Here is a 27920-nt window from a genome sequence, read left to right as displayed (position 1 = left end):
AAGAAAGGCACACTATGGAGGAAAAAGGGGTAGAAGAAAGGCACACTATCAAGGAAAAAGGGGGAGAAGAAAGGCACACAATGGTGGAAAAAGGGTGAGAAGAGAGGCACACTATTGAGGAAAAAGAGGGAGAAGAGAGGCACAGTATGGAGAAAAAAGGGGAAGAAGAGAGGCACACTATGGAGGAAAAAGGGGGAGAAGAGAGGCACAGTAAGGAAAAAGGGGAGAAGAGAGGCACACTACTGAGGAAAAAGGGGGAGAAGAGAGGCACAGTAAGGAAAAAGGGTAGAAGAGAGGCAAACTACTGAGGAAAAAGGGGGAGAAAAGAGGCACAGTAAGGAAAAAGGGGGAGAAGAGAGGCACACTTTGGAGGAAAAAGGGGTAGAAGAAAGGCACACTATGGAGGAAAAAGGGGGAGAAGAAAGGCACACCATGGAGGAAAAAGGGGGAGAAGAGAGGCACACTATTGAGGAAAAAGGGGGAGAAGAGAGGCACAGTATAGAGGAAAAAGGGGGAGAAGAGAGGCACACTATGGAGGAAAAAGGGGGAGAGAGAGGCACACTATGGAGGAAAAAGGGGTAGAAGAAAGGCACACTATGGAGAAAAAAGGGGGAGAAGAGAGGCACACTACTGAGGAAAAAGGGGGAGAAGAGAGGTACAGTAAGGAAAAAGGGGAGAAGAGAGGCAAACTACTGAGGAAAAGGGGGGAGAAAAGAGGCACAGTAAGGAAAAAGGGGGAGAAGAGAGGCACACTATGGAGAAAAAAAATAGGGGAGAAAAGAGGCACACTACTGAGGAAAAAGGGGGAGAAGAGAGGCACAGTAAGGAAAAAGGGGAGAAGAGAGGCACACTACGGAGGAAAAAGGAAAAAGGAGAGAAGAGAGGCACACTACTGAGGAAAAAGGGGGAGAAGAGAGGCACACTACTGAGGAAAAAGGGGGAGAAGAGAGGCACAGTAAGGAAAAAGGGGAGAAGAGAGGCACACTACTGAGGAAAAAGGGGGAGAAAAGAGGCACAGTAAGGAAAAAGGGGGAGAAGAAAGGCACACTATGGAGGAAAAAGGGGGAGAAGAAAGGCACACCATGGAGGAAAAAGGGGGAGAAGAGAGGCACACTATTGAGGAAAAAGGGGGAGAAGAGAGGCACAGTATGGAGGAAAAAGGGGGAGAAGAGAGGCACACTATGGAGGAAAAAGGGGGAGAGAGAGGCACACTATGGAGGAAAAAGGGGGAGAAGAGAGGCACACTACGGAGAAAAAAGGGGGAGAAGAGAGGCACACTACTGAGGAAAAAGGGGGAGAAGAGAGGCACAGTAAGGAAAAAGGGGAGAAGAGAGGCAAACTACTGAGGAAAAAGGGGGAGAAAAGAGGCACAGTAAGGAAAAAGGGGGAGAAGAGAGGCACACTATGGAGGAAAAAATGGGGGAGAAAAGAGGCACACTACTGAGGAAAAAGGGGGAGAAGAGAGGCACAGTAAGGAAAAAGGGGAGAAGAGAGGCACACTACTGAGGAAAAAGGGGGAGAAGAGAGGCACAGTAAGGAAAAAGGAGAGAAGAGAGGTACACTACTGAGGAAAAAGGGGGAGAAGAGAGGCACAGTAAGAAAAAAGGGGGAGAAGAAAGGCACACTATGGAGGAAAAAGGGGAAGAAGAGAGGCACACTACTGAGGAAAAAGGGGGAGAAGAGAGGCACAGTAAGGAAAAATGGGAGAAGAGAGGCACACTACTGAGGAAAAAGGGGTAGAAGAGAGGCACAGTAAGGAAAAAGGGGGAGAAGAGAGGCACACCATGGAGGAAAAAGGGGTAGAAGAAAGGCACACTATGGAGGAAAAAGGGGGAGAAGAAAGGCACACAATTGAGGAAAAAGGGGGAGAAGAAAGGCATACTATGGAGGAAAAAGAGGGAAGAAGAGAGGCACAGTATGGATGAAAAAGGGGGAGAAGAGAGGCACACTATGGAGGAAAAAGGGAGAGAAGAGAGGCACACTATGGAGGAAAAAGGGGGAGAAGAAAGGCATACTATGGAGGAAAAAGGGGGAGAAGAGAGGCACACTTTTGAGGAAAAAGGGAGAAGAGAGAGGCACAGTATGGAGGAAAAAGGGGAAGAAGAGAGGCACACTATGGAGGAAAAAGGGGGAGAAGAGAGGCACATTATGGAGGAAAAAGGGGGAGAAGAAAGGCACACTATGGAGGAAAAAGGGGGAGAAGAGAGGCACACTATGGAGAAAAAAGGGGGAGAAGAGAGGCACACTACTGAGGAAAAAGGGGGAGAAGAGAGGCACAGTAAGGAAAAAGGGGAGAAGAGAGGCAAACTACTGAGGAAAAAGGGGGAGAAAAGAGGCACAGTAAGGAAAAAGGGGGAGAAGAGAGGCACACTATGGAGAAAAAAATGGGGGAGAAAAGAGGCACACTACTGAGGAAAAAGGGGGAGAAGAGAGGCACAGTAAGGAAAAAGGGGAGAAGAGAGGCACACTACTGAGGAAAAAGGGGGAGAAGAGAGGCACAGTAAGGAAAAAGGAGAGAAGAGAGGTACACTACTGAGGAAAAAGGGGGAGAAGAGAGGCACAGTAAGAAAAAAGGGGGAGAAGAAAGGCACACTATGGAGGAAAAAGGGGTAGAAGAAAGGCACACTATCAAGGAAAAAGGGGGAGAAGAAAGGCACACAATGGAGGAAAAAGGGTGAGAAGAGAGGCACACTATTGAGGAAAAAGAGGGAGAAGAGAGGCACAGTATGGAGAAAAAAGGGGAAGAAGAGAGGCACACTATGGAGGAAAAAGGGGGAGAAGAGAGGCACACTATGGAGGAAAAAGGGGGAGAAGAAAGGCACACTATGGAGGAAAAAGGGGAAGAAGAGAGGCACACTACTGAGGAAAAAGGGGGAGAAGAGAGGCACAGTAAGGAAAAATGGGAGAAGAGAGGCACACGACTGAGGAAAAAGGGGTAGAAGAGAGGCACAGTAAGGAAAAAGGGGGAGAAGAGAGGCACACCATGGAGGAAAAAGGGGTAGAAGAAAGGCACACTATGGAGGAAAAAGGGGGAGAAGAAAGGCACACAATTGAGGAAAAAGGGGGAGAAGAAAGGCATACTATGGAGGAAAAAGAGGGAAGAAGAGAGGCACAGTATGGAGGAAAAAGGGGGAGAAGAGAGGCACACTATGGAGGAAAAAGGGAGAGAAGAGAGGCACACTATGGAGGAAAAAGGGGGAGAAGAAAGGCATACTATGGAGGAAAAAGGGGGAGAAGAGAGGCACACTTTTGAGGAAAAAGGGAGAAGAGAGAGGCACAGTATGGAGGAAAAAGGGGAAGAAGAGAGGCACACTATGGAGGAAAAAGGGGGAGAAGAGAGGCACATTATGGAGGAAAAAGGGGGAGAAGAAAGGCACACTATGGAGGAAAAAGGGGAAGAAGAAAGGCACACTATGGAGAAAAAAGGGGGAGAAGAGAGGCACACTACTGAGGAAAAAGGGGGAGAAGAGAGGCACAGTAAGGAAAAAGGGGGAGAAGAGAGGCACACCACTGAGGAGGAAAAAGGAGGAGAAGAGAGGCACAGTAAGGAAAAAGGGGGAGAAGAGAGGAACACTATAGAGGAAAAAGGGGGAGAAGAAAAGCACACCATGGAGGAAAAAGGGGGAGAAGAGAGGCACAGTAAGGAAAAAGGGGGAGAGGAGAGGCACAGTAAGGAAAAAGGGGGAGAAGAGGCACAGTAAGGAAAAAAGGGGGAGAAGAGGCACAGTAAGGGAAAAAGGGGGAGAAGAGAGGCACAGTAAGAAAAAAGGGGGAGAAGGGAGGCACAGTAAGGAAAAAGGGTGAGAGGCACAGCATGAGAAAAAAGGGGAGAGAAAGGCACAGTATAAGAAAAAAGGGTGAGAGACACAGCATGAGGAAAAAGGGGGGGAGAGGCACAATAGTGGGAACAATTAATTAATTTAAGATGGGGTGGTTTGGGCGCTACTGAATGTAGGGGTGAGTTTGGGGAGAATGAGGTCCCTTTATTAAATATGCCTATGAATTATTTAATGGCAGTGACGGTTGCGGGAAATAGGTATATTTCTGAAATGTAAATACTATTAATTTATTGCTGGGGCTGTTTGTAGGGAGGGAAATAGGTTTATTTATTAAATGTGAATACTAGTATTTTAATGTTGGGGCTGGAGGAAGGCCTAATTATTAATCATGGGTGGTACTGATTTAACGCCGGGGTGGCTGTCATTTTCTAAATGTACCCATTTTTTTTTCCAAATAGGGCCCCTAACATTCCAGGATCTAGACAAGCCACTAAAGAAACCTGCAGCACATGTGGTGAAAGTGAGAAGAACAGGTAGGAGAGAGCAGCAACGTCTGTGAAATGTTGTGATTCTAGTGGGACAATCCCAATTTTTGGTGACCGTTCAATGGTGTACAACAATGCAGGGTTTTTTTGTCTGTAGGAGGGTGGCCTGGCCATGCCCAATGATGTATTATCAATGGTATTTTAATTTGCGGTATCATTGCTAGTTTTAATGTGCATTATAAATTTTATTTTTAAAGTGTGGTATCATTGCTAGTTTTAATGTGCATTATAAATTTTATTTTAAAAGTGCGGTATCATTGCTAGTTTTAGCGTGCGGTATCATTGCTAGTTTTAGTGTACGTTATCAATGGTATTTTTAATGTGTGATATCATTGCTAGTTTTAATGTGTGGTGTCAATACCCATTTTAATGTGGTGTTTTGGTGATTGTTTTAATGTACAGTATTTTAGTTTGTGGAAGCAATGATTTTTCTTATGCAGACAACCTAAGCGAGCCCTCTGGGAGAGCTGTAAGTGTCATACTGTGGGCTGTAGGTGATGTAATGCAGGATGTGTCCCTATGCCCTTAATTTTAGATTTTAGGGGCCCCCCCAGTCTTAAGTGCCCCGGGCCCCCCGAAGCCTTAATCCAGCTCTGGGTTCAGCCCAACTTAGGTTGGACTGTTTCTAGAATTTTTTTTAGATCTGTGGTTCTTAAACTTTTTCCATAGGGCTTTAGACATGCATCACGCAAAGGTCTACCATTACCAATATAAATGTATATTCACAGAGGGGCGTGTACAAATGCCATCTCTTTTTCAATACAAGATATACATTTCAAGGATTTGCACCAGCTCAGCCACCTCTGGTTGGGGATTTTCCTCATCGGCTACAAGAATCAGTTCAAGATCAGTATCAATGCACAGTAGCATTCTATATATAATACATTCAAAGTAGGACTTAACTGATAGTATGTGTTAGTAAAACAACTTTATACACATGCTTGATTCAGCCACTTAATCTTCTTAAATGTATACCTTTAGTCATAGCAAATCCAGGAACAAAGAAATGAGTGTAAGACAAGTTCCAATCAGCACAGTACACCAACATAATGTATCATAGTGTTTGTGTTTTGAAGTATATAAAGGAATTATTTTATAGATTGCCTGATTGTCGGTGTTGCCTTGACCTATCTTCTGTACATATTTATTTATGTATTGCTAATTTAAAGAGGTCATGCTATACATCATAGCCAGCAATCATGTGATGCTTGGATGGGGAATTTTTTGTATAGCCCCAGGGCAAACATTTCAACATGGGACTACTACTATTTTCTATAGTTTTACCAAGGAGATCTGGGGAACAAAATGTGTCTAACATTATTAGTTCAAATAAAGTATAAATGCAATTTAAACAAATTACATCTTAAACATACCAATTATTTCATACTCCCTCTTTAGGAACCATTTACTAACATCGCATTTAGGTGCAAATTTTGCCTTGAACTATAGCAACCTATCACTTCGTGCTCTCATTGGCTAATGTGCACTGGGCAGATAAAATCAAATTGTTCACTGTTTGCTGTTGTTCAAGTTTGCACATAAATGCAATGTTAGTAAATCAGCCCCTTTGTCTTGTACCTTGTACAGGCAATCCAGCAGCAGTTTATTATAATGTGCTTTGTTCTAACTGTGGTTCAATTATACTTCAGTTGAATTGGTTGTATTTTGGATTTCACTGGCTTGATATGGACTCCTCAGACTCTGTCGGGCTTCAGTTTAGACGCTTCAAGGGCAAGGGTTAAGAATCGATTTAAGCCAAGTATGTTATATCAGACACGTCATATGATTGTGCTCTATTTGACACAAGCATCTGTCTGTACAACTGCTGTGCTGTGTAACATACTAACAGTGTTGCGCAGAGTCGGATTTAGACCTCATGGGGCCCTCGGTAACACACTGGTTTGCCCCCCTCCCCCCCTGAAACACTCGGTAGCACTATATATTTAAGCATAGAGTAGTCGAGTAGTGGGGTAAGCTATGTGCCACCACGCTGCGGGGGCGCTGTCACATAGGGCGTGGCTTGCATCGTTGAGGGTGTTCCTAGCAGGTGAAAAGAGCTAGGCCACCCTCCTACAGAAAAAAAACCTGCATTACTGCCTAACACCATTGGCAGAAATGTGCATCATCTTCTCGCCGGAGCGTGACATATGTCCCAGCAGTCCTGACTTTCAGGACAGCGGCACAGTGACCTACAAGCAGCATCTTTAGTGGATGATATGTAATTTCAATTATTTTATGTTTTTGCAAATATTTGTTTTGTTCTGTAACTGAATCTTGTAGAAGAGCCTGCTGTACTGTCTGAACTGCCAGAACATGTTTCAAATAACATGTACATCACGCTGTTACTTTACCTACCATTCAATTTCTTTCTTCTCTTCTTTCTTCTGTTTTTCTCCTCTTCTCTTCTGTCTCCTGTTCTTCTCCGTCACGTGTGGCTCCTCTCTGCTCCTCAGTGAGTCCACATTGAATATGTCGTCGGGCGTGATGACGCACGACATTCAGTGGAACAGAGTAGAGTGGTGTTGAGGAGACTGCCGGGAGTTGTTGCAGTCATCTATTTATTTTTCGGCTGCAATTTCTTCCCTATGCCAGCGGATAGGCGGCAGCAGGGGATTGAAGCGGACGGGAAGGCCCCCGCCCTGCCTACCCAGCTCCCTGCCGGCCATGGGGGGCCCCCTTGGGACTGCTAGGCCCTAGGCAGTTGCCTAAGTTGCCGAGTGGTAACTACGGGCCTGGTGTTGCGTCATGCTGCCATCTTGTCATCCTGTGCCTTAGCATGAAACAAGTTGCATGACATGGAGTTGTCATGTTTCTGAACATAGTCACATGCAAGGGAAACATATCTAAAGTCAGATGATATGTAACCTGTAGTACATACAAATATACACAACAAAAATCACTTATATAAATGTCTTTACAAGCAAGTGCTTTTTTTTTTTTAAAAAGAGACAGTGGCCAAGATACTTAAACTATTGTTTACTGAAGGTGTTCTCTGTATAAACACAGCAAGGATCTGACAACTTAGTAGGAGCCAAAACCCAAAAAGGTCCCAGACACCTTAGGGTAAATGAACTTTTAAACAAATGCTTTATATTGTTGTTATAATGTTACATAATAACTGTTCTTATTGTATCCATACCTTATTTTGGATTTGATGTTAAGACTTGTATAGATAAAATCCTCCACTGGCTTCCATAGGAGCTAGTTTGGTTCCTTTAAAATAGCATTCATTCTAGATATTCTTACAGTGTACAAATTATATGAAAGTATTATATGGTGTTTGTATAGGTTATAGTAAGCTGGAATTACTGATCATTTGTACTGATACTCTGTCAAACTATGTACATAAGAACACATGGAAAGTGCATCTTTTTGTAACAAATTTTAAACATGATAGGGGTCTATTTACTAAGCTGTGATGAGCCAAAAATATGTCATTTGATGTATTCAGAGGCTTGCAATATTAAGGCGTATAATAAATTGCATAGCTCAGATATTTATGTATTTGTATGGCATTTTTCAGTATTAGTGACATTGATAGGGATGCTTACCGAATCATGGCACTTGGCATGGCACACATTTTTTGCACAAAGTATCACAGTATTGCATGTCACATTATACACAGATAGCTTATATTCAGCATTGCCTTAATATTCCTAATATTGCATAGTAAATATGTTTCACTGCAATATACTAAAAACAGTAGTCACCCATTAATATATATGAACTAGACTAAAAATAAAAATGTTGCTGATAAATAGCTTAATTGTCTACTACATGGCTGTATTTCCTTGTTGTTACTTGGTATAAATTAATACTGTTCAGGGAGTGCTTGGACATGATGCAATTTTCCCTATACAGGACTTCACAGCGTGTATCAGTGATCATCTGCAATACTAATTGGAATCTTTCTAGTATTATGTTAGCATAGGCAGGGCCTGATTAAGGGATCAGGCCGCCCTAGGCTAATACGTTTGTAGCACCCCTTTGCCTTCCATGCTAGGGTAATACACAGTATGTAGAAACAAACATGTCCTTAGTTTAAAATCCAGCTTCCTTTATGGAGGCATAAACGAGCACTACTGAAGGTGCAGACGTGAAGGTGGAGGGGACTATCATGCCTGCGCCATACTTTTCTCTCTTTCTCACTTATCCTCAAGTGCCTGTTTAAAAAGGACTCATTGTCTTCAGCCTTTACCATGGGAATAGAGCAAATGTTAGGAACAAGACTTGGCTGCAGACAGACAGAGTGTCGTGAGATGTGCACTGGCTGGGGAGAACCCAGGAATAGAGTTACCGAGGCCGTAGAGTAGGAAGTGCAGGAGGGAGTCTTCTGTATCGGTGCTTGTGTGGAAAGGAATGGAACTTGCAGTGATAGGTAAAGATTATGAAACTGAACATAGGCAGTTGCCAAGGGTAACTACAACCCACAGTACCGGTGAGAGTCTGGAGATTTTAGGGAAACAGTTTTTAGGCGGTTGCCAGGGTTAACTGCAACCCACAGTAGCGGTGAGAGTCCGGAGATTTAGGGGAAACAGCTCTTAGTCAGTTGCCAGGGGTAACTACAACCCACAGTACCGGTGAGAGTCCAGAGATTTGAGGAAAACAGTTCTTAGGCTGTTGCCAGGGGTAACTAAAATTGCAGGCACACAATGTAAACAGTCAAAAAGTACCTGTGGCAAGGTTGAGTCCGGAGCCAGAGGAAGATTGTAGAAATCTGAGCGCAGATATGCTGCAGAGGCTGTGTCTCCGTATAAGGTTAGGATGAGCAGAGGAGCTGCAGATCCCGCCGGAGCCATACCTGGGAGCACGACTTTACCGGGGTCCAGGAGATAGATGACTGGTACTGGTGAGTAGATAGTAGAATAGTCAGGAACAGAATCAGGTCTGGTACACGGGAAATCCACACAGGAGAAGAGTCAAAGGAGCGCCGAGTCGATACACAGGGAAATCCAATGAAGAGCAGGAACGGAAACGGTCTGGTACACGGGAATACACTAAGCCAGCAGGAAACAACAGGAGCAAGTAACAAGGCAAACACAAGGGAGCAGCACACTAAGGTAAACGTATTACCTGCAATCCTGCAGAAGATTAGCCGCCTATTTAAGGAGAGCAGAGCCAATAGGCTGCAGGTGCTAACGAGGAGCCAGGTAAGTGAGCACAACGAAACAGGCTGGCCAGGTGAGGCATTACATAGAAATGATAGCATGAATGACGGCAGATTCTTACAGAGAACAGACCTAACTGACCCTATCTAATACCTATCTAATCTATCTAGCTAATCTATCTACCTATCTGATCTACCTAATCTACCTAATCTATCTAAGAACTAAACTACCTATCTAAACACCCAAGTGGATATCTAATACCTATCAAACTACCTACCTACCTATCACTAACCAACTATCTACCTATCTCTAAACTATCTATCTACCTATCTATCTATCTATCTATCTACCTATCTATCTATCTAGTTAGTCTGAAAGAGAGCCCGGCGAGTCATAACATCAAGACTAAAACCTTTCTACACTTTTCTTTCATGTTTCCTTTTTATTATGGAAAAAAAACTATTCCCTTGACTTTTAATTTCACTTTATACCTCTCCCTGTCACAATTTTGCACCCCCTCAAAATCCTTATGCCCTAGGCTGCAGCCTAGTCAACTTATTGGATAATCGGCCCTGAGCATAGGGTAGATCACATGCAATTAGGTCCCAGCTGCCTCCATCCGTGTCGAGCAAGATTACTTTAGAGCAGTGATGGGCAACATGAAGTAGCTGGAGAGTCGCAGCCTTCAAAGGGGGAGCACAGAGGAAAGAGGGAGAGGACAATGTACTCCCTCCTCCTCCAGGTATGCCATGTGACCACCCTGCATTGTGCAGAGAAGGTCATGTGAAGTGGAAGCCAGATGCCCCCATTCTAATCAGATTGGGAGCAGTTAGCTGGGGGGCCGCAAGAGAAGGCCTGTTTCCATTGCTGATTTAGAGACTAGAAGTGTTGGTACATAATAATACTACTAGAAGTCATTCAGCCATGATCAGACTGTAAACATACTCTGCCTGATGGTAGGAAAATTATTGTTGAATTACTTTATTTACTCAATGTTTTGGATAATTGTGGGGTTATTTGCTTATACTTCAAATCATTCATTTTTCCCATAATATTTCATCCTATACACGCAGAGCCGGATTTAGACCTCATAGGGCCCTAGGCAAGATACTGGTTTGTGGCCCCCCTCCGTGAAGCAATCCATAGCATTACTTTTTTTTAAATCTTTTAGAATGATTACTTTTCATTACTTACGTTTGCTGATGAAAAGAGAGGTTATTTCAGTCCCTGCAGGTTGATATTATTGGTCCAACTCTGCGCACTGTACCTTGATCCTCCGTATGATGTCACTTCAGTCCCTGCACACCCAGTCCAAGCACACTGGGCCTGTGTAAGCTCTCACAGCTCCCTCCTACAAAAAATGTATTTTGGGAAAATAAGTTGAAGTACAGAAGAGAAAAAAATGTCCCCAACTTCATCACTTTTATCACTTTTGCTCCTCCTTCACACTGTTTCCCCTTTAGTACACTTTACTCCATTCATCATCACACTGTGCCCTCCATATTTTTGCTCTCCTTGTTTATTTCCCCTCACACGGCCTGTTCCACATTTCTGTCATCATGCTCCTCATGCCCCTCTGTACCATATTTCTGTCATTATGCCCCTCATACCCCTCTGTTCCATATTTCTATCATTATGCCCCTTATGCCCCTCTGTTCCATATTTCTGTCATTTTGCCCCTCATGCCCTTCTGTTCTATATTTTTGTCATTATGCTCCCCATGCCCCTCTGTTCCATATTTCTATCATTATGCCCCTTATGCCCCTCTGTTACATATTTCTATCATTATGCCCCTCATGCCCCTCTGTTACATATTTCTATCGTTATGCCTCTCATGAACCACTGTTCCATATTTCTATTGTTATGCTCCTCATGCCCCTCTGTTCCATAATTCTGTCATCATCATGCCCCCTTCCTTAATGCCTGTTCCAAGTTTCTCTTGCATGGGCCCTCCGTTAATTAACTTACCTTTTAATTTCCCTTTTCTTTTTTTCTGTTCTGCTCTCTTCTGTTTTTCTTGGCTTGTTTACTTTTTTTCTAAGACGCACTGCCGCTGCTCCTCCTCTCATCTCCGGCAGTGCTCCGCGCCGACTTCTCACTGAAACTGTAATTTTCAGTGGGAAAGAAGGAGAGGAGAGTGCCGGGTCCCGACGAGCGGTCAGCTGACTTTTTTTTCTTCTTCTTTTTTTTTTTTTGTTAAATCCATTTTCAGTGTGTATTTATGCTGGAGGCCAAAGGGGGATGGCAGGCGGAGGGGAGCGCCCCTCTGCCTTGCCTACCCCGCTCACTGGCGGCTCTGGCAGGGCCCCCTGGGTACCGCTGGGCCCTAGGCAGTTGCCTAGGTTGCCTAGTGGTAAATCCGGCCCTGTATACACGTACTTAAGAATTTCATTCCCTTAATCCGGCCCTGCATAGTATGCCTGATAAAAACATTAAATTGCTGAAAAACAATGCCTTTCTAGTACATAACACAGCCACCGATATACTTCTACCAAAAAATGTGCAATTGTTGCAATTAGACCCTGCCACATTAGAAGGTAGACCACTTGATTATTTTTATTTATATTGTGCCACCAATTACACAGTGCTATACAGAGAATATTTGCCATCAGTCTCAGCCCCAATTGAGCTTACAGTCTAAATTCCCTAATACATGCACATAAACACATTAATTAATTTTGGCAGCAGCAGTTTTTGGAGTGTGGGAGAAGGCTAGAGGAAACCCATGTAAATACAGGCAAAATAGACAAACTAGCCTAGTTGAGAATCGAACTCATGACCTCAATGGTGTGAAGCAGAAATACTAGATTAATTCATCAGAATATGTTCAGAAATCCACAGCATCATCATAAAATTTCTTATGTCAGTACTGTAAAAATTAGCCTAACAAAATATAATTTACATAATCTAAAGGCAAACGGTATCATTCAAGCAATCAAGATTTTTTTATTGACAAAGTTGAAAATACAAGTTTGTCAATTTGAAAAATATGGAAATATGGACCACTGCTGCCACCAAGTGGAAATTGTATAGTACTGCTTTATTTTTCTAAGTATACAATAAACACATTTCGCTCATGTACTGTAGAGTTGAGGACAATTTGCTGCCCGAGTGTACAGATAAAATGCTTGGCCACAAAAATTGCGCTTTTACTTGGGTATTTTGAGGTGGGTGTACCATATATTATATTAATTTGCATGTATCTTGCATGTATCTAAAGATACCAAAAATATCTTGCTCTTTCCTGGTTATTTTGAGTTGCATGTAATGCAAAAAACTGTACAGCCTCCCCAAGCAAAAAATTAATGAAAAAAGCACCAGCACTTATAGCGCAGATGCTTATTGCTAATGAGGGGATGACAAGCAGTGTAAGGTCCCCCTGCAAAACCCGCCAACAACACTGTGCACAGCACAGAGCTGAATTACCTTAGTGATTCGGCACACATAAAGAAAATAAAGATGTCCTCGTCCCAGGAAAAAACAGCCAATTTCTGATAGTACTAAGGTTCAACCCAACACCCCTGGGTGGTGGGTGTTGGGGTTATTATAATAAAATGTACGTAAACAGTATTTAATGTGTGACACTACAAGCCCCATCAAGCCCTGGAAGCCACAAGCAGCTTGGGTATGTTGTTTTTTGCAGCATCCAAAGTTTGCTGGGACCTCATAGTAAAGTACTAAAGTAAAACACACATACTATACTAAAAGTCCTTCTATGTAAATAAACACTTTCCCCAATTTCCTTTTCTCCTCTTTATTGTATTCCTAAATTCTTAGTGATATTATTTTTCTTCTTGCTTCTTCTTTTCCTCCTTTTTCTTTCTTTTATGGCTATCCAATGGTTAAAAAAACGAAACAAAAACAACAAAAGTAATAGGCTGGGATCTATCCACATAAAAACAACCAAGACGGATTCACTGTGATTGGTTAGAGCATTAAAAAGTTACTTCATAGTTGTCAACCTTTAAAGACTGGCCTCCAGGAGTCTCGGAGTAGAAACGGGCGTGAGGAGGTGGGGCTCCGCAAATCGCGTCATTTTGGCCCCACCCCCTGTGACACAATGACGCGTCATTTTAACACGGGGGCAGGCCAAAATGATGCGGTTACCGAAGAATCGCATCATGGAGGCTTGAAATCTGCCCTTTTCACTAGGAAGTGGGCAGATACGGGAGAATTAACAGCTCTCCAGGGAGTCCGGGAGACCTACCCGGAATTCGAGCATTCTGGGAGAGTTGGCAAGTACTTACTTACTTACTTTGAATGGCTATATGAGTATAGACCCCACGTGAGGTATCAGTTTTATGAATGAAACTCATTGATACAATGAAATTAATTTTTAACCCGCATTCACTTTTTGTTGGGGGGGGGGCCTTGTATTTTTATATAGTGGAAACAGGAGTATCTGGAGATATGTGGCAACTAGGCTGCATCTACAGCGAGTGTGCTACATTTACAAGTGCATGCACTTACTACATTACATATGCACGTCCCTGTTCCACCTCTCCAGACGTAGGGTCTACAAGTGCGACTTACGTTAAACTCTGTATTTCACGCTGCGCTGCACAGTAAAAGAAAGAGGAATTTTGTTCCTGAAAGTTCTCTCTACATGATTCCCGCTATCTTTACATGAGTCCCGCTATGGTTTAAAAACAAAACACTACACATAAGATGATGGTACCCTTTTGAGCAATGCTTTAAATGACAAGTATAATATAAATTTACCCTGACTTAAATCTATATTTACAAAAAAAAAAGATTTACCAGTAGGAATATGGAAATTTTACGAAATGTAATTTATCCTAAGTTATGCAGTATTGAAAATTTGAAGCAACCTTACATAGATTTAATTGAAGGACTTACACTTTAGAATATCTAGTGCTAAGTGACTATAATTGATGCTACCCCTTATTATTTTTCTAAACCAATTGTGAGGTAAGTCTTTAGAAGCATGTTATTAATGCATCTATATAAAAAAGTAAAACAGATGTTTATTATGTGTTTTGTAGAGATCACTAGAACAAACAGCTGCCAGTCTGACAGTAGTGGATTTCAGGAAGAACCTCCAGAGTTTTTACCTTTGCAGGTAATATATACTGTATATGGAAATCAATTTTATTTAAAGAGGACCTGTCACCCGTGAGAGAAGTACTTTATTTAAAGCCTAAGGGGGATAAACAGGTACGTTGGCTTTGGTACGTTGGATGGCAAGCATGCCAAACAGGTCTGTCAACCACCTGCACCCAGCACACCTCTGTTCTATTCTAGTCAGAGGTTGGCAAACTTTTTCTATCAGTGTACTTTGACCACTGTGTGTATGTATATATATATATATATATATATATATATATATATATATATATATATATATATTTTTTATTTATTTATTATTTTATCATGGTAATAAGATGATAATAGTAATAGTAATGAGAGCAATATATATTAGCATTAATTTTATGTGAAACAGTAGTGCCCCCATTTCAAATTATACCATGCGGTGGCGTTCCCAAAATCAAATTTTGCCACATAATAGCACCCCCAGGTTACATTACGTCACATAGTGCCCCCAGTTCATATTATGCCATAAAAGTGCCCCCAGTTCATAGTATGCCACATTGTAGTGTGCCCAGTTTATATTATGCCCCATAGTAGTACTCCAGTTCATATTAGGGATGAGCGCACTCGGATTTATGAAATCCGAGCCCACCCGAACGTTGCGGATCCGAGTCGGATCCGAGACAGATCCAGGGTATTGGCGCCAAATTCAAAAGTGAAACTGAGGCTCTGACTCATAATCCCGTTGTCGGATCTCGCGATACTCGGACCCTCTAAATTCCCCGCTAGTCGCCGCCATCTTCACTCGGGCATTGATCAGGGTAGAGGGAGGGTGTGTTAGGTGGTCCTCTGTGCTGTTTAGTTCTGTGCTGTTTAGTTCTGTGCTGTTTAGTTCTGTGCTGTTTAGTTCTGTGCTGTTTAGTTCTGTGCTGTTTAGTTCTGTGCTGTGCTGTGCTGTGCTGTGCTGTGCTGTGCTGTGTTCTGCAGTATCAGTCCAGTGGTGCTGTGTGCTGTGCTCTGTCCTTCTGAGGTCAGTGGTGCTGCTGGGTCCTGTGCTGTGTCCTGTTCAGTCCAGTGGTGCTGTGTCCTGTGCTCTGTGCTTCTAAGGGCATAGTTATTTCCCCAATATTCCCCTGTGTTTAAAAAAATAAAAAAAAGTTTTTTTAAAAAATACCAAAAACTACTTTAATTTTTTTTAATTACCACAAAATTTGCACAACCAATCCTGCAGTATAAGCCCATTGGTACTGCAATATTACCAAGTTCACACATTCAGCAGTAAAAGTCCAGTGGTACTGCAATATTACAAAGTTTACACATTCTGCAGTATCAGTCCAGTGGTGCTGTGTCCTGTGCTCTGTCCTGCTGAGTTCCGTAGTGCTGCTGGGTCCTGTGCCGTGTCCTGTTCAGTCCAGTGGTGCTGTGTCCTGTGCTCTGTGCTTCTAAGGGCATAGTTATTTCCCCATTATTCCCAAGTTTTTAAAAAATAAAAAAAAAGTAAAAAAAAATAAAAAATGTAAAAAAAAAAAAAATATATAATAATTATAACCAAATTTGCAAAACCAATCCAGCATTATAAGTCCATTGGTACTGCAATATTACCAAGTTCACACATTCTGCAGTATCAGTCCAGTGGTGCTGTGTCCTGTGCTCTGTCCTGCTGAGTTCCGTAGTGCTGCTGGGTCCTGTGCCGTGTCCTGTTCAGTCCAGTGGTGCTGTGTCCTGTGCTCTGTGCTTCTAAGGGCATAGTTATTTCCCCACTATTCCCAAGTTTTTTAAAAATAAAAAAAAAGTAAAAAAAAATAAAAAATTTAAAAAAAAAAAAATATATAATAATTATAACCAAATTTGCAAAACCAATCCAGCAGTATAAGTCCATTGGTACTGCAATATTACCAAGTTCACACATTCTGCAGTATCAGTCCAGTGGTGCTGTGTCCTGTGCTCTGTCCTGCTGAGTTCCGTAGTGCTGCTGGGTCCTGTGCCGTGTCCTGTTCAGTCCAGTGGTGCTGTGTCCTGTGCTCTGTGCTTCTAAGGGCATAGTTATTTCCCCACTATTCCCAAGTTTTTTAAAAATAAAAAAAAAGTAAAAAAAAATTAAAAATTTAAAAAAAAAAAAATATATAATAATTATAACCAAATTTGCAAAACCAATCCAGCAGTATAAGTCCATTGGTACTGCAATATTACCAAGTTCACACATTCTGCAGTATCTTGTGCTACATATAATGGAGACCAAAAATTTGGAGGATAAAGTAGGGAAAGATCAAGACCCACTTCCTCCTAATGCTGAAGCTGCTGCCACTAGTCATGACATAGACGATGAAATGCCATCAACGTCGTCTTCCAAGCCCGATGCCCAATCTCGTAGTACCGGGCATGTAAAATCCAAAAAGCCCAAGTTAAGAAAAAGTAGCAAAAAGAGAAACTTAAAATCATCTGAGGAGAAACGTAAAGTTGCCAATATGCCATTTACGAGACGGAGTGGCAAGGAACGGCTTAGGCCCTGGCCCGTGTTCATGACTAGTGGTTCAGCTTCACCCACGGATCTTAGCCCTCCTCCTCCTCCCCCCCCCTACAAAAAATTGAAGAGAGTTATGCTGTCAGCAACAAAACAGCAAACAACTCTGCCTTCTAAAGAGAAATTATCACAAATCCCCAAGGCGAGTCCAAGGGTGTTGGTGGTTGTCAAGCCTGACCTTCCCATCACTGTACGGGAAGAGGTGGCTCGGGAGGAGGCTATTGATGATGTAGCTGGCGCTGTGGAGGAACTTGATGATGAGGATGGTGATGTGGTTATTGTAAATGAGGCACCAGGGGGGGAAACAGCTGATGTCCATGGGATGAAAAAGCCCATCGTCATGCCTGGTCAGAAGACCAAAAAATGCACCTCTTCGGTCTGGAGTTATTTTTATCCACATCCAGACAACCAATGTATGGCAATATGTAGCTTATGTAAAGCTCAAATAAGCAGGGGTAAGGATCTTGCCCACCTAGGAACATCCTCCCTTATACGTCACCTGAATAACCTTCATAGTTCAGTGGTTAGTTCAGGAACTGGGGCTAGGACCCTCATCGGTACAGGGACACCTAAATCCCGTGGTCCAGTTGGATACACACCAGCAACACCCTCCTCGTCAACTTCCTCCACAATCTCCATCAGATTCAGTCCTGCAGCCCAAGTCAGCAGCCAGACTGAGTCCTCCTCAATACGGGATTCATCCGAGGAATCCTGCAGCGGTACGCCTACTACTGCCACTGCTGCTGTTGCTGCTGTTAGTCGGTCATCTTCCCAGAGGGGAAGTCGTAAGACCGCTAAGTCTTTCACAAAACAATTGACCGTCCAACAGTCGTTTGCCATGACCACCAAATATGATAGTAGTCACCCTATTGCAAAGCGTATAACTGCGGCTGTAACTGCAATGTTGGTGTTAGACGTGCGCCCGGTGTCCGCCATCAGTGGAGTGGGATTTAGAGGGTTGATGGAGGTATTGTGTCCCCGGTACCAAATCCCCTCGAGATTCCACTTCACTAGGCAGGCGATACCAAAAATGTACAGAGAAGTACGATCAAGTGTCCTCAGTGCTCTTAAAAATGCGGTTGTACCCACTGTCCACTTAACCACGGACATGTGGACAAGTGGTTCTGGGCAAACGAAGGACTATATGACTGTGACAGCCCACTGGGTAGATGCATCCCCTTCCGCAGCAACAGCAACAGCTGCATCAGTAGCAGCATCTACAAAATGGCTGCTCATGCAAAGGCAGGCAACATTGTGCATTACAGGCTTTAATAAGAGGCACAACGCTGACAACATATTAGAGAAAATGAGGGAAATTATCTCCCAGTGGCTTACCCCACTTAGACTCTCATGGGGATTTGTGGTGTCAGACAATGCCAGTAACATTGTGCGGGCATTAAATATGGGCAATTTCCAGCACGTCCCATGTTTTGCCCACACCATTAATTTGGTGGTGCAGCATTACCTCAAGAGTGACAGGGGTGTGCAGGAGATGCTTGCGGTGGCCCGCAAAATTGCTGGACACTTTCGGCATTCAGCCAGTGCCTACCGCAGACTAGAGGCACATCAAAAAAGCTTGAACCTGCCCTGCCATCACCTCAAACAAGAGGTTGTGACGCGCTGGAACTCCACCCTCTATATGCTGCAGAGGATGGAGGAGCAGCAAAAGGCCATTCAGGCCTACACAGCCACCTACGACATAGGCAAAGGAGTGGGGATGCGCCTCAGTCAAGCGCAGTGGAGACTGATTTCCGTGTTGTGCAAGGTTCTGCAGCCATTTGAACTTGCCACACGAGAAGTCAGTTCCGACACTGCCAGCTTGAGTCAGGTCATTCCCCTGATCAGGCTGTTGCAGAAGCAGCTGGAGAAAGTGAGGGAGGAGCTGGTAAGCCATTGCGATTACACCAAGCATGTAGCTCTTGTGGATGTAGCCCTTCGTACGCTTTGCCAGGATCCGAGGGTGGTCACTCTTTTAAAGTCAGAGGAATACATTCTGGCCACCGTGCTCGATCCTTGGTTTAAAGCGTATGTTGTGTCTCTGTTTCCGGCGGACACAAGTCTACAGCGGTGCAAAGACCTGCTGGTCAGGAGATTGTCCTCTGAAGAGGACCGTGACATGCCAACAGCTCCACCCTCATTTTCTTCCACATCTATGGCTGCGAGGAAAAAGCTCAGTTTTCCCAAAAGAGGCACTGGCGGGGATGCTGATAACATCTGGTCCGGACTGAAGGACCTGCCAACCATTGCAGACATGTCTACTCTCGCTGCATTGGATGCTGTCACAATAGAAAAAATTGTGGATGATTACTTTGCTGACACCATCCAAGTAGACATGTCAGACAGTCCATATTGTTACTGGCAGGAAAAAAAGGCAGTTTGGAAGCCCCTGTACAAACTGGCTCTATTTTACCTGAGTTGTCCCCCCTCCAGTGTGTACTCGGAAAGAGTTTTTAGTGCAGCGGGGAACCTGGTCAGTGAGCGGCGAAGGAGGTTGCTTCCTCACAACGTTGAAAAAATGATGTTTATAAAAATGAATAATCAATTCCTCAATGAAGTACAGCACTGCCCTCCAAATAGTACAGAGGGACCTGTGGTTGTGGAGTCCAGCGGGGACGAATTGATAATGTGTGATGAGGAGGAAGTACACACTGTAGGGGGAGAGGAATCAGAGGTTGAGGATGAGGACGACATCTTGCCTCAGTAGAGCCTGTTTAGTTTGTACAGGGAGAGATGAATAGCTTTTTTGGTGTGGGGGCCCAAACAAACCAATCATTTCAGCCAAAGTTGTTTGGTAGGCCCTGTCGCTGAAATGATTGGTTTGTTAAAGTGTGCATGTCCTATTTCAACAACATAAGGGTGGGTGTGAGGGCCCAAGGACAATTCCATCTTGGAACTTTTTTTTTTGCATTATATGACCAAGCAACAGTCCTTTGCCATGTTCAAAAAGTAAAACCAAATGTAAAAAAATTCAAGAAATTAAACCAAAAGTAAAATGCCGTGTCATAATTTAAAACAAGAGGTATTGACGTGCTCTAAAACTACTGTATTGTTGTTTATATTTTATAAACACTACACTTGAAAGCTTGAGTCTTTCAATAGAAAAGTAACTGTCCATTGCACGAATATTTGCAACAGGGACAATTTTAGGGTTAAGAAAGTCAACTAATAACACTTCGACGCTGTCTGTCTTTATAAACACTACACTTGGAAGTTGGAGGAGGTATTGTGGCCCCGGCACCAAATTTACTACCGGGGCCACTCCACTGTGCAGTCCATATTTAGGTGTATCAGATATTAAACAACGGTGACAGTTGATGCCCAATTTTTTAATTATATTGTGGCCTCGGTACCAAATTGTGTACCGGGGCCACCCCACTACGCAGTCCAGATACTTGTTTGGTGGAATTCAGACCAGTTGAGGGTTTTATTATTATATTGTGTGGACCACTCTATCTATACCACACTACAACTCTATACCACTCTATTTCATACTTTAATTCTATTTCATACCTTAATTCTATTTCCTACTTTAATTCTATTACTAATTAATTACCATAAAGAGGAACAAAATAAACCAATTTTACCAAAAGTATAATATGACTTAGACTTACAAACACTACACTTGAAAGATCGTGCCTTTAAATGAAAAAGTCAGTCTTCATTGCACGACTATGTGCAACAGGGACAGTTTTTTGGGTTTACAAAGTCAAACAATAACACTTTGACCCTGTCTGTCTGGGATCTCAATGACGAATTGTCTGTACCATGTTTGGAGGAGGTATTGTGGCCCCGGTATCAAATTGGGTACCGGGGCCACCCCACTATGCAGTCCAGATACTTGTTTGGTGGAATTCAGACACGTGGAGGGTTTTTTAATTATATTGTGGCCTCGGTACCAAATTGTGTACCGGGGCCACCACACTACGCAGTCAAGATAGATAGATGCGTATTGCGTATCATAGATAAAGTACATTCAGTGGTGTGGGGCAAATTGAAAAATATTCAAAATGCACTGACATTATCAAAAACAAGAGGTTGTCACACGCTAAAACTCCAACATGTATATGATGGAGAGGATGGAGGAGCAGCCGTATGTGTAGTGTAATGCAGATCTGTTGAAGGTTTTTTATATATTTTATTGTGGTGCCCAGTGCCCACTCCTCTACGCAGTCCAGGTACAATTATTGGTGCGAATCATAAAAGTTCAGGGTTTTTAATATATTGTGGTGACCCACTCCTCTACGCAGTCCAGGTACAATTATTGGTGCGAATCATAAAAGTTCAGGGTTTTTAATATATTGTGGTGACCCACTCCTCTACGCAGTCCAGGTACATTTATTGGTGCGATTCATAAAAGTTCAGGGTTTTTAATATATATTGTGGTGACCCACTCCTCTACGCAGTCCAGGTACAATTATTGGTGCGAATCATAAAAGTTCAGGGTTTTTAATATATTGTGGTGACCCACTCCTCTACGCAGTCCAGGTACAATTATTGGTGCGAATCATATAAGTTCAGGGTTTTTAATATATTGTGGTGACCCACTCCTCTACGCAGTCCAGGTACAATTATTGGTGCGAATCATAAAAGTTCAGGGTTTTTAAGATATTGTGGTGACCCACTCCTCTACGCAGTCCAGGTACAATTATTGGTGCGAATCATAAAAGTTCAGGGTTTTAATATATTGTGGTGACCCACTCCTCTACGCAGTCCAGGTACAATTATTGGTGCGAATCATAAAAGTTCAGGGTTTTTAAGATATTGTGGTGACCCACTCCTCTACGCAGTCCAGGTACAATTATTGGTGCGAATCATAAAAGTTCAGGGTTTTTAATATATTGTGGTGACCCACTCCTCTACGCAGTCCAGGTACAATTATTGGTGCGAATCATAAAAGTTCAGGGTTTTTAAGATATTGTGGTGACCCACTCCTCTACGCAGTCCAGGTACAATTATTGGTGCGAATCATAAAAGTTCAGGGTTTTTAAGATATTGTGGTGACCCACTCCTCTACGCAGTCCAGGTACAATTATTGGTGCGAATCATAAAAGTTCAGGGTTTTTAATATATTGTGGTGACCCACTCCTCTACGCAGTCCAGGTACAATTATTGGTGCGAATCATAAAAGTTCAGGGTTTTTAAGATATTGTGGTGACCCACTCCTCTACGCAGTCCAGGTACAATTATTGGTGCGAATCATAAAAGTTCAGGGTTTTTAAGATATTGTGGTGACCCACTCCTCTACGCAGTCCAGGTACAATTATTGGTGCGAATCATAAAAGTTCAGGGTTTTTAATATATTGTGGTGACCCACTCCTCTACGCAGTCCAGAAAGATACCTTGTTGCAACGTTTTGGACTAATAACTATATTGTGAGGTGTTCAGAATACACTGTAAATTAGTGGAAATGCTTGTTATTGAATGTTATTGAGGTTAATAATAGCCTAGGAGTGAAAATAAGCCCAAAAACTTGATTTTTAAACTTTTTATGTTTTTTTCAAAAAAAATCCGAATCCAATACCTTAAATCCGAACCGAGACCTTTCGTCAAGTGTTTTGCGAGACAAATCCGAACCTCAAAATTAACGAAAATCCGGATCCAAAACACAAAACACGAGACCTCAAAAGTCGCCGGTGCACATCCCTAGTTCATATTATGCCACAGTAGTTCCCCCAGTTAATATTATGTCACATGTTAATGCCCCCAGTGCATATTATGCCCCATAGTAGTGGCCCGAGTTCATATTATGCCACAGTAGTTCCTCCAATTAATATTATGCCACACAGTTGTGTCCCAAATTCATATTATTTATATAGTTGTCTCCCCATGTCAACTCCAAAAATATGAAATCAGCTCTATTATTATGTGTCACTCACCTCTGCTAGTACCCACGTCTTCAGTTCTGCAAAGGAGCCTGATATGAATTGCTGTGCATATATTAAATCCAGGCTCTGAGTTTGCATCAATAATTTCTATATATCCCTTAAACAAATTGTCCTTTTGTGTATTTTATGTCTCTTCTCAGAGTCTCCATGAAAGGTCGCAGAGTACAGACAGCCAGGACACTCTAAGGGAGAAAAATAAATATGACAGTGAAGAATACGATGATGTCAATCACTTTACTGAACCTTCAGAGACACATGAGAATCTTGCGCTAACTTCTAGAAATATCGGCCTTCAAATAAACTCAGAAAAAGCGGAGTCATCGGCAATGAACACTGAAAATAGTGATGATGTATTTGAGATGTTTGAAAGTCACACTGATGATGTTGATAAAGAAAACATGCCAGAAATGGATGGGCAAATATCAGCGCCAATGGACACTGGAAATGAAGCAAAGGAAATTACAGATGGCGCCAGTTATCTGCACCAATGCGGACTGGATGATCAATTCAGTCATCAACACATGCAAACACCAGAGGTTTCCTCAGAAGTTGACTTTCCAATTTATATCACACACTTCTTATGTGATATCAGGGAAAGTAACCGAGAAACCACTGGTGAGATAAATGATAATCAATTGCCAGACTTCTCCGAAAGATGCGTAAGTGACCTTGAAAAGAGTGATAGTGACAGAGGTTCATTTGCAGATGATGAGTGTTCAGTGGAATTGTCAAACGTAACATGGACACCATCTCGGATGTATGATTTGGAAAGCTTCAATTTTCCCACTCAGACTTCTGAAGGATCTGTAGATTACTCTGATGAGGAATTAAATCATTGTTACCAAGACAAACAGAATACATTCCAGACAGAAATAAGCACAAATATTTACAAGTCTGTGACCATTCAGATGTCTTCCTCTTTGCTGCCAGATTCCAGCGAGCGCTTCAATAGACATCATTCTTTTTACAACACATATACTAACAGAAGTGAAGAACATACTATGATTAATTATAATGCAGAGCAAAGGGAAGCCTATAGTCAGACTGATGTGACGTGGTGGAATGAATGCCGCACTAACAATCACTGTTCGCATGAAAGAAGCTGCTGTCTCACTAAGTCACTTTCATTTGATACGGGTCTCTGTGGCCTAAATCATTCCTGCCCAGCACTGAGCACCCATTGTCATGCTTGCCACTGTCATCACTGCTGTATTCCGAGATGCCATGCAATGTTCAGACACAATGTATCCATGAGGCCTTCTGCGACTCTTAACCTAGAGAAAGAGCTGTCAGACACTTTGAAGCTATTGAGGGAGTCTCTTATCAATATGTCACTGGTATGTATAAGCTACGCACACACACAAATATCTATCTTGCATGTAAGTCTACATCCTTCAATATTCTTATTCACAGGGAAGTTGTAACTTTGAGATCCAAAGTATGACCTTCCATTGCTTTGGTACCATATTTACTGTTTTACACCACATCCTAATAGTGTCACCACACAAAAGCACCTTCCAACTGTCCCATTTTTGAAGGAAGATTTCGATTCACAGGCTGTAAAAGGGGCAGAGCTTAACAGAAAAGAGAGTTTTGGAGAGTTTTGCCCAAATTTGGCCATTTGTGAGCTGGGTTTGGGAAGAGCAGCAGGGGCAAACGCAGGATTTGTAGAGGGGGGTTTCCACACCACGCCACCAGTGGGCGTGACTAGCATTCGTGGGGGCAAGGCTCCAAATTTTTCTATCCCTATAACATACATGGGCAATGCTGCGTGCACTACTGTTAGGTGCAGAGCAGAGCTGTGTGAAGCGGGACCAGGGTCCAGCCACCTCAATTGTACAGTGCCCCAGACTTGGAGGGGGGTTTCCAGGCACTAGGAACCCCCCCCCCCTCGGTTTGCCTATGAGCAGGGGCATGACTTATTTTGTCCTGATTTCAGAATTCTAAATGTTGAGAGGTATGCAACAGAAATGTACATTCTATATTACATTTAAAATGCAAAATAAGACCTAGTGCTTGGTTTATGATCAAATTCAGCTTTTCACACATTACCATTACATTTTGAGGAGGATTCTATTTCTGAACTTTTTCAGATCTTATAGAATAATTAATAACGTTTCCTTGAAAATTATTTGAAGCACGATTATTTAATTATGCATGTTAATAATTTGTTTCCATTTCATTCACTGTGCTATAAATAGTTACTCGGATTAGCCATTCAAAAGACTAAATACCTATGAAATACACATTGCATTAGAGTTACTGTAGGTCAGAAATATGTGACATCTCATATGTGTACCATTTTGAGGTCATCCAGCAATTGTCTAACTGATCATTTTCAACTATCTCCTTGTAATGTATCCAAATATGGTAAATGATCTTCAGTTACTAATTCTGTGAAAGGTTGTTTTACATACCAAGTCACTGATTCTTCCCACACTCCAAAGACATACTGTCTGATAAATAAAACTTTATTGTGTTTGTGTCCCTGTGGTAGAGTATATAGAGTGCAAGCTTCACTGGGGCAGGGACTGTTGTGAATTATTACATATTCTCTGCAAATTGCTGTGTAATAGTCATTGTTGAGAGTGGTTAGCCCATAAACTTCATTGTCACAGTTTATTGGCAGTAATCCAGTTATCTCTGCTTTTAAAGTACAAGAATACAAGTGTTTAGTAATTATTACATCTCTTTAAATGACTAATAATTATTAAATATTTTTTAAAGACTGGTAACTATCTCTCCTCTGATTCAATGTTTTTTTTTACCACATCACCATTTTGCTGAACTTTGTTCAACTGCTAAAATCCATAATCAGCATTCTCAAACTGACAACACACACTGTTGGAGAACTCTGGGTGATTACAGGTATGTGCATTTCACACTTAAGGCATCCTAACTTAAAATGTTTCTTCCCATATAGAATACAGACCATGATATGGAAAACATGAAAAAAGCATGTCAACATTATCGGGAGAAGCTGATAGAAGTTGAGCAATGTTTGATAGAACAGCAAGCTGGATGCTTTAATATTTTCACAAGTGAAGAAAGGTAAACTATTTAACATTGTCAATTATATCATAAAGTGTTCAACTTGTCTTTAAAATTATTAAGCACATTTTAAAGAATTGTTTTAATGACTGATTCAAAACTATTTGAATAATAGTATACTGAATTAAAAAAATAATCTAGATTGCAATAGGAGATTCAAGTATATTTGGCATGAAAAAAAAACATCTAAATCACAAGTTAATGTACAGCAGTTAATACAATGGCAGTCCTTCTCTCGATACTCTACTTGTTATGTAGCTGCGGAGCTAAATGTGTAAAACTGTATAGTAACCCTTTTGTTCCTGATATTTCAAGATAGATAGATACATATGTTGCACCTGCGGGAAAACAACCAGACATTCACAGAGTGAACATGACCACAATCAGTCCGTCTACCATTCACACTGTACCTTCAGCATGTCTCTCCACACTCTGCTTCGGTCTAGGAGAAAAACAACATGACAGGGTAAACTCTTGCCAAATATCTTATTCACCAATTTACTGGTGAAGGCCTCACCAAGAGACAAAAACACAATGGAGAACACTCACTGTGTAGTCATTGTCTCCTCTTGATGGTGGTCTGAGACTCCTAGGAATGGCATCTAGGAAAAAAAAGGCAAAGCACAAGAATCCTCAACAGAGCTGTCTACCGTACTATGTATCACCCACTCTAGAACAACAACAATAATAATAATAACAACAGCAGCGCCCTGGTCCTAACAATACTCTAACTGACCAGTATGCTGCACAACTTTAACGTTTAATACCAGGGGTAGTGTACTACCCTTTCTAAGACACCCACAATTTCAAACAGCCAATCAAAAGAGCAACAGACAAAACAATACTGAACAAGATGCCAAAATGTGGGACTGACTAATGAGTTCAAGGACAATGGGGACCAAAATGAAGGTATCACAATAGGTGCACTCTCCTAATGACAGTGCTAAGCTCCTACCTAATGCCAGGCTTAATGCCTAATTTGCCACTTGTGCCTGAAATTACATTGGCGGCAGGCTATTCCTCATGCTATGGTGTCCAACAGGCTTCTGAGCCTAAATAACAAATGCTCCCAAAGATAGGGAATAGGGGTCCAACAATGAACTATAGGGTCCCACGGCCCTTAAGCCTACTAACTACTACACGCGCCTAGTGCCTGAAATGGTGTCATGGGCCTTCTGCCCAAAAGTGTGTCAGAAAACAGTGTGCTGGTGTAACCCTGTAAGAGGGTTGCCTAAAACCTTAACAGTCTCTGGTAGCTTTCATCGGCAGCAGTGGGGTACCATGAAATCTCAGTGCCTTCCCCCTGCTACTCTCCTGTGGATGGCCTACAGCAATCTTCTTTGTTGAACCCCATGTTCCATGTCTCTCTGCTACCTTGCACAATCTTCAATCTTGCGCTGGAACTCTTCTGACTGCCCGGCTGTCTTCTTGCTTGTACTTGGTGCCACTACATTGTAGGATGGTACACCCCTGTTGCGGCGCCCATCACAAGGGCAAACAGGAAAAGAGGATGTCACACACCATTTGAATTTTCCGCGTCATTAAGCCCAGCCCCCTGCACTGGTCTAAATCAGACCAGTACAGGAAGCCAAATAAAGAAGATGTCTGCTGGAGAAAAAGAGAAGACAGAAGAATATAGAAGAAAGAGGTCTGTTTCTTGGTAAATATGGTTCCTATGCTCTGCTATTCCACTGCTAACTATGCTGGGCAAAAGGCCGTGGCACATTTCAGGGCCCGTGCAGCATTACTGGACACAAGGCCTGTGGCTCTTAGGTATCTTTCAATAATTTAAGGTCCATTGTATAGTCAGTCTTAGAAATCTGTGGCACCGCTATCAGGCATACAAGCCTGTGAGCATATTTATACAGAACAGCCTGGGTGGTATAGTTAATTCAGACACTAGGCCTGTGGAGACAAACTTGTGCACTAGACCTGGCATCAGTAGGAGGTAGTCCTGTGATTGAGAGCCCGTGCCATGT

The 27920-nt window shown here is 42.4% G+C and overlaps 1 protein-coding gene across 2 annotated transcripts in view; it reads left to right on the top strand.

The window, feature by feature from the left end:
- Window positions 1-27920, top strand: part of ITPRID1 (ITPR interacting domain containing 1) — a 126320-nt gene that overhangs the window by 88108 nt on the left and 10292 nt on the right. For both annotated transcript variants that reach the window (XM_075212605.1, XM_075212607.1), the window contains exons 10-12: window positions 14439-14515; window positions 23031-24227; window positions 25814-25941. In XM_075212605.1, coding sequence (XP_075068706.1) covers window positions 14439-14515; window positions 23031-24227; window positions 25814-25941 — 1402 coding nt within the window. The remainder of the gene's footprint in view (window positions 1-14438; window positions 14516-23030; window positions 24228-25813; window positions 25942-27920) is intronic.

Source organism: Mixophyes fleayi, chromosome 5, assembly GCF_038048845.1.
Source record: "Mixophyes fleayi isolate aMixFle1 chromosome 5, aMixFle1.hap1, whole genome shotgun sequence".
In the NCBI taxonomy this organism is placed as follows: Eukaryota; Metazoa; Chordata; class Amphibia; order Anura; family Limnodynastidae; genus Mixophyes; species Mixophyes fleayi.
The sequence above is the reverse complement of the archived record's forward strand: the minus strand, read 5'-3'. Positions and strand labels throughout refer to the sequence as shown.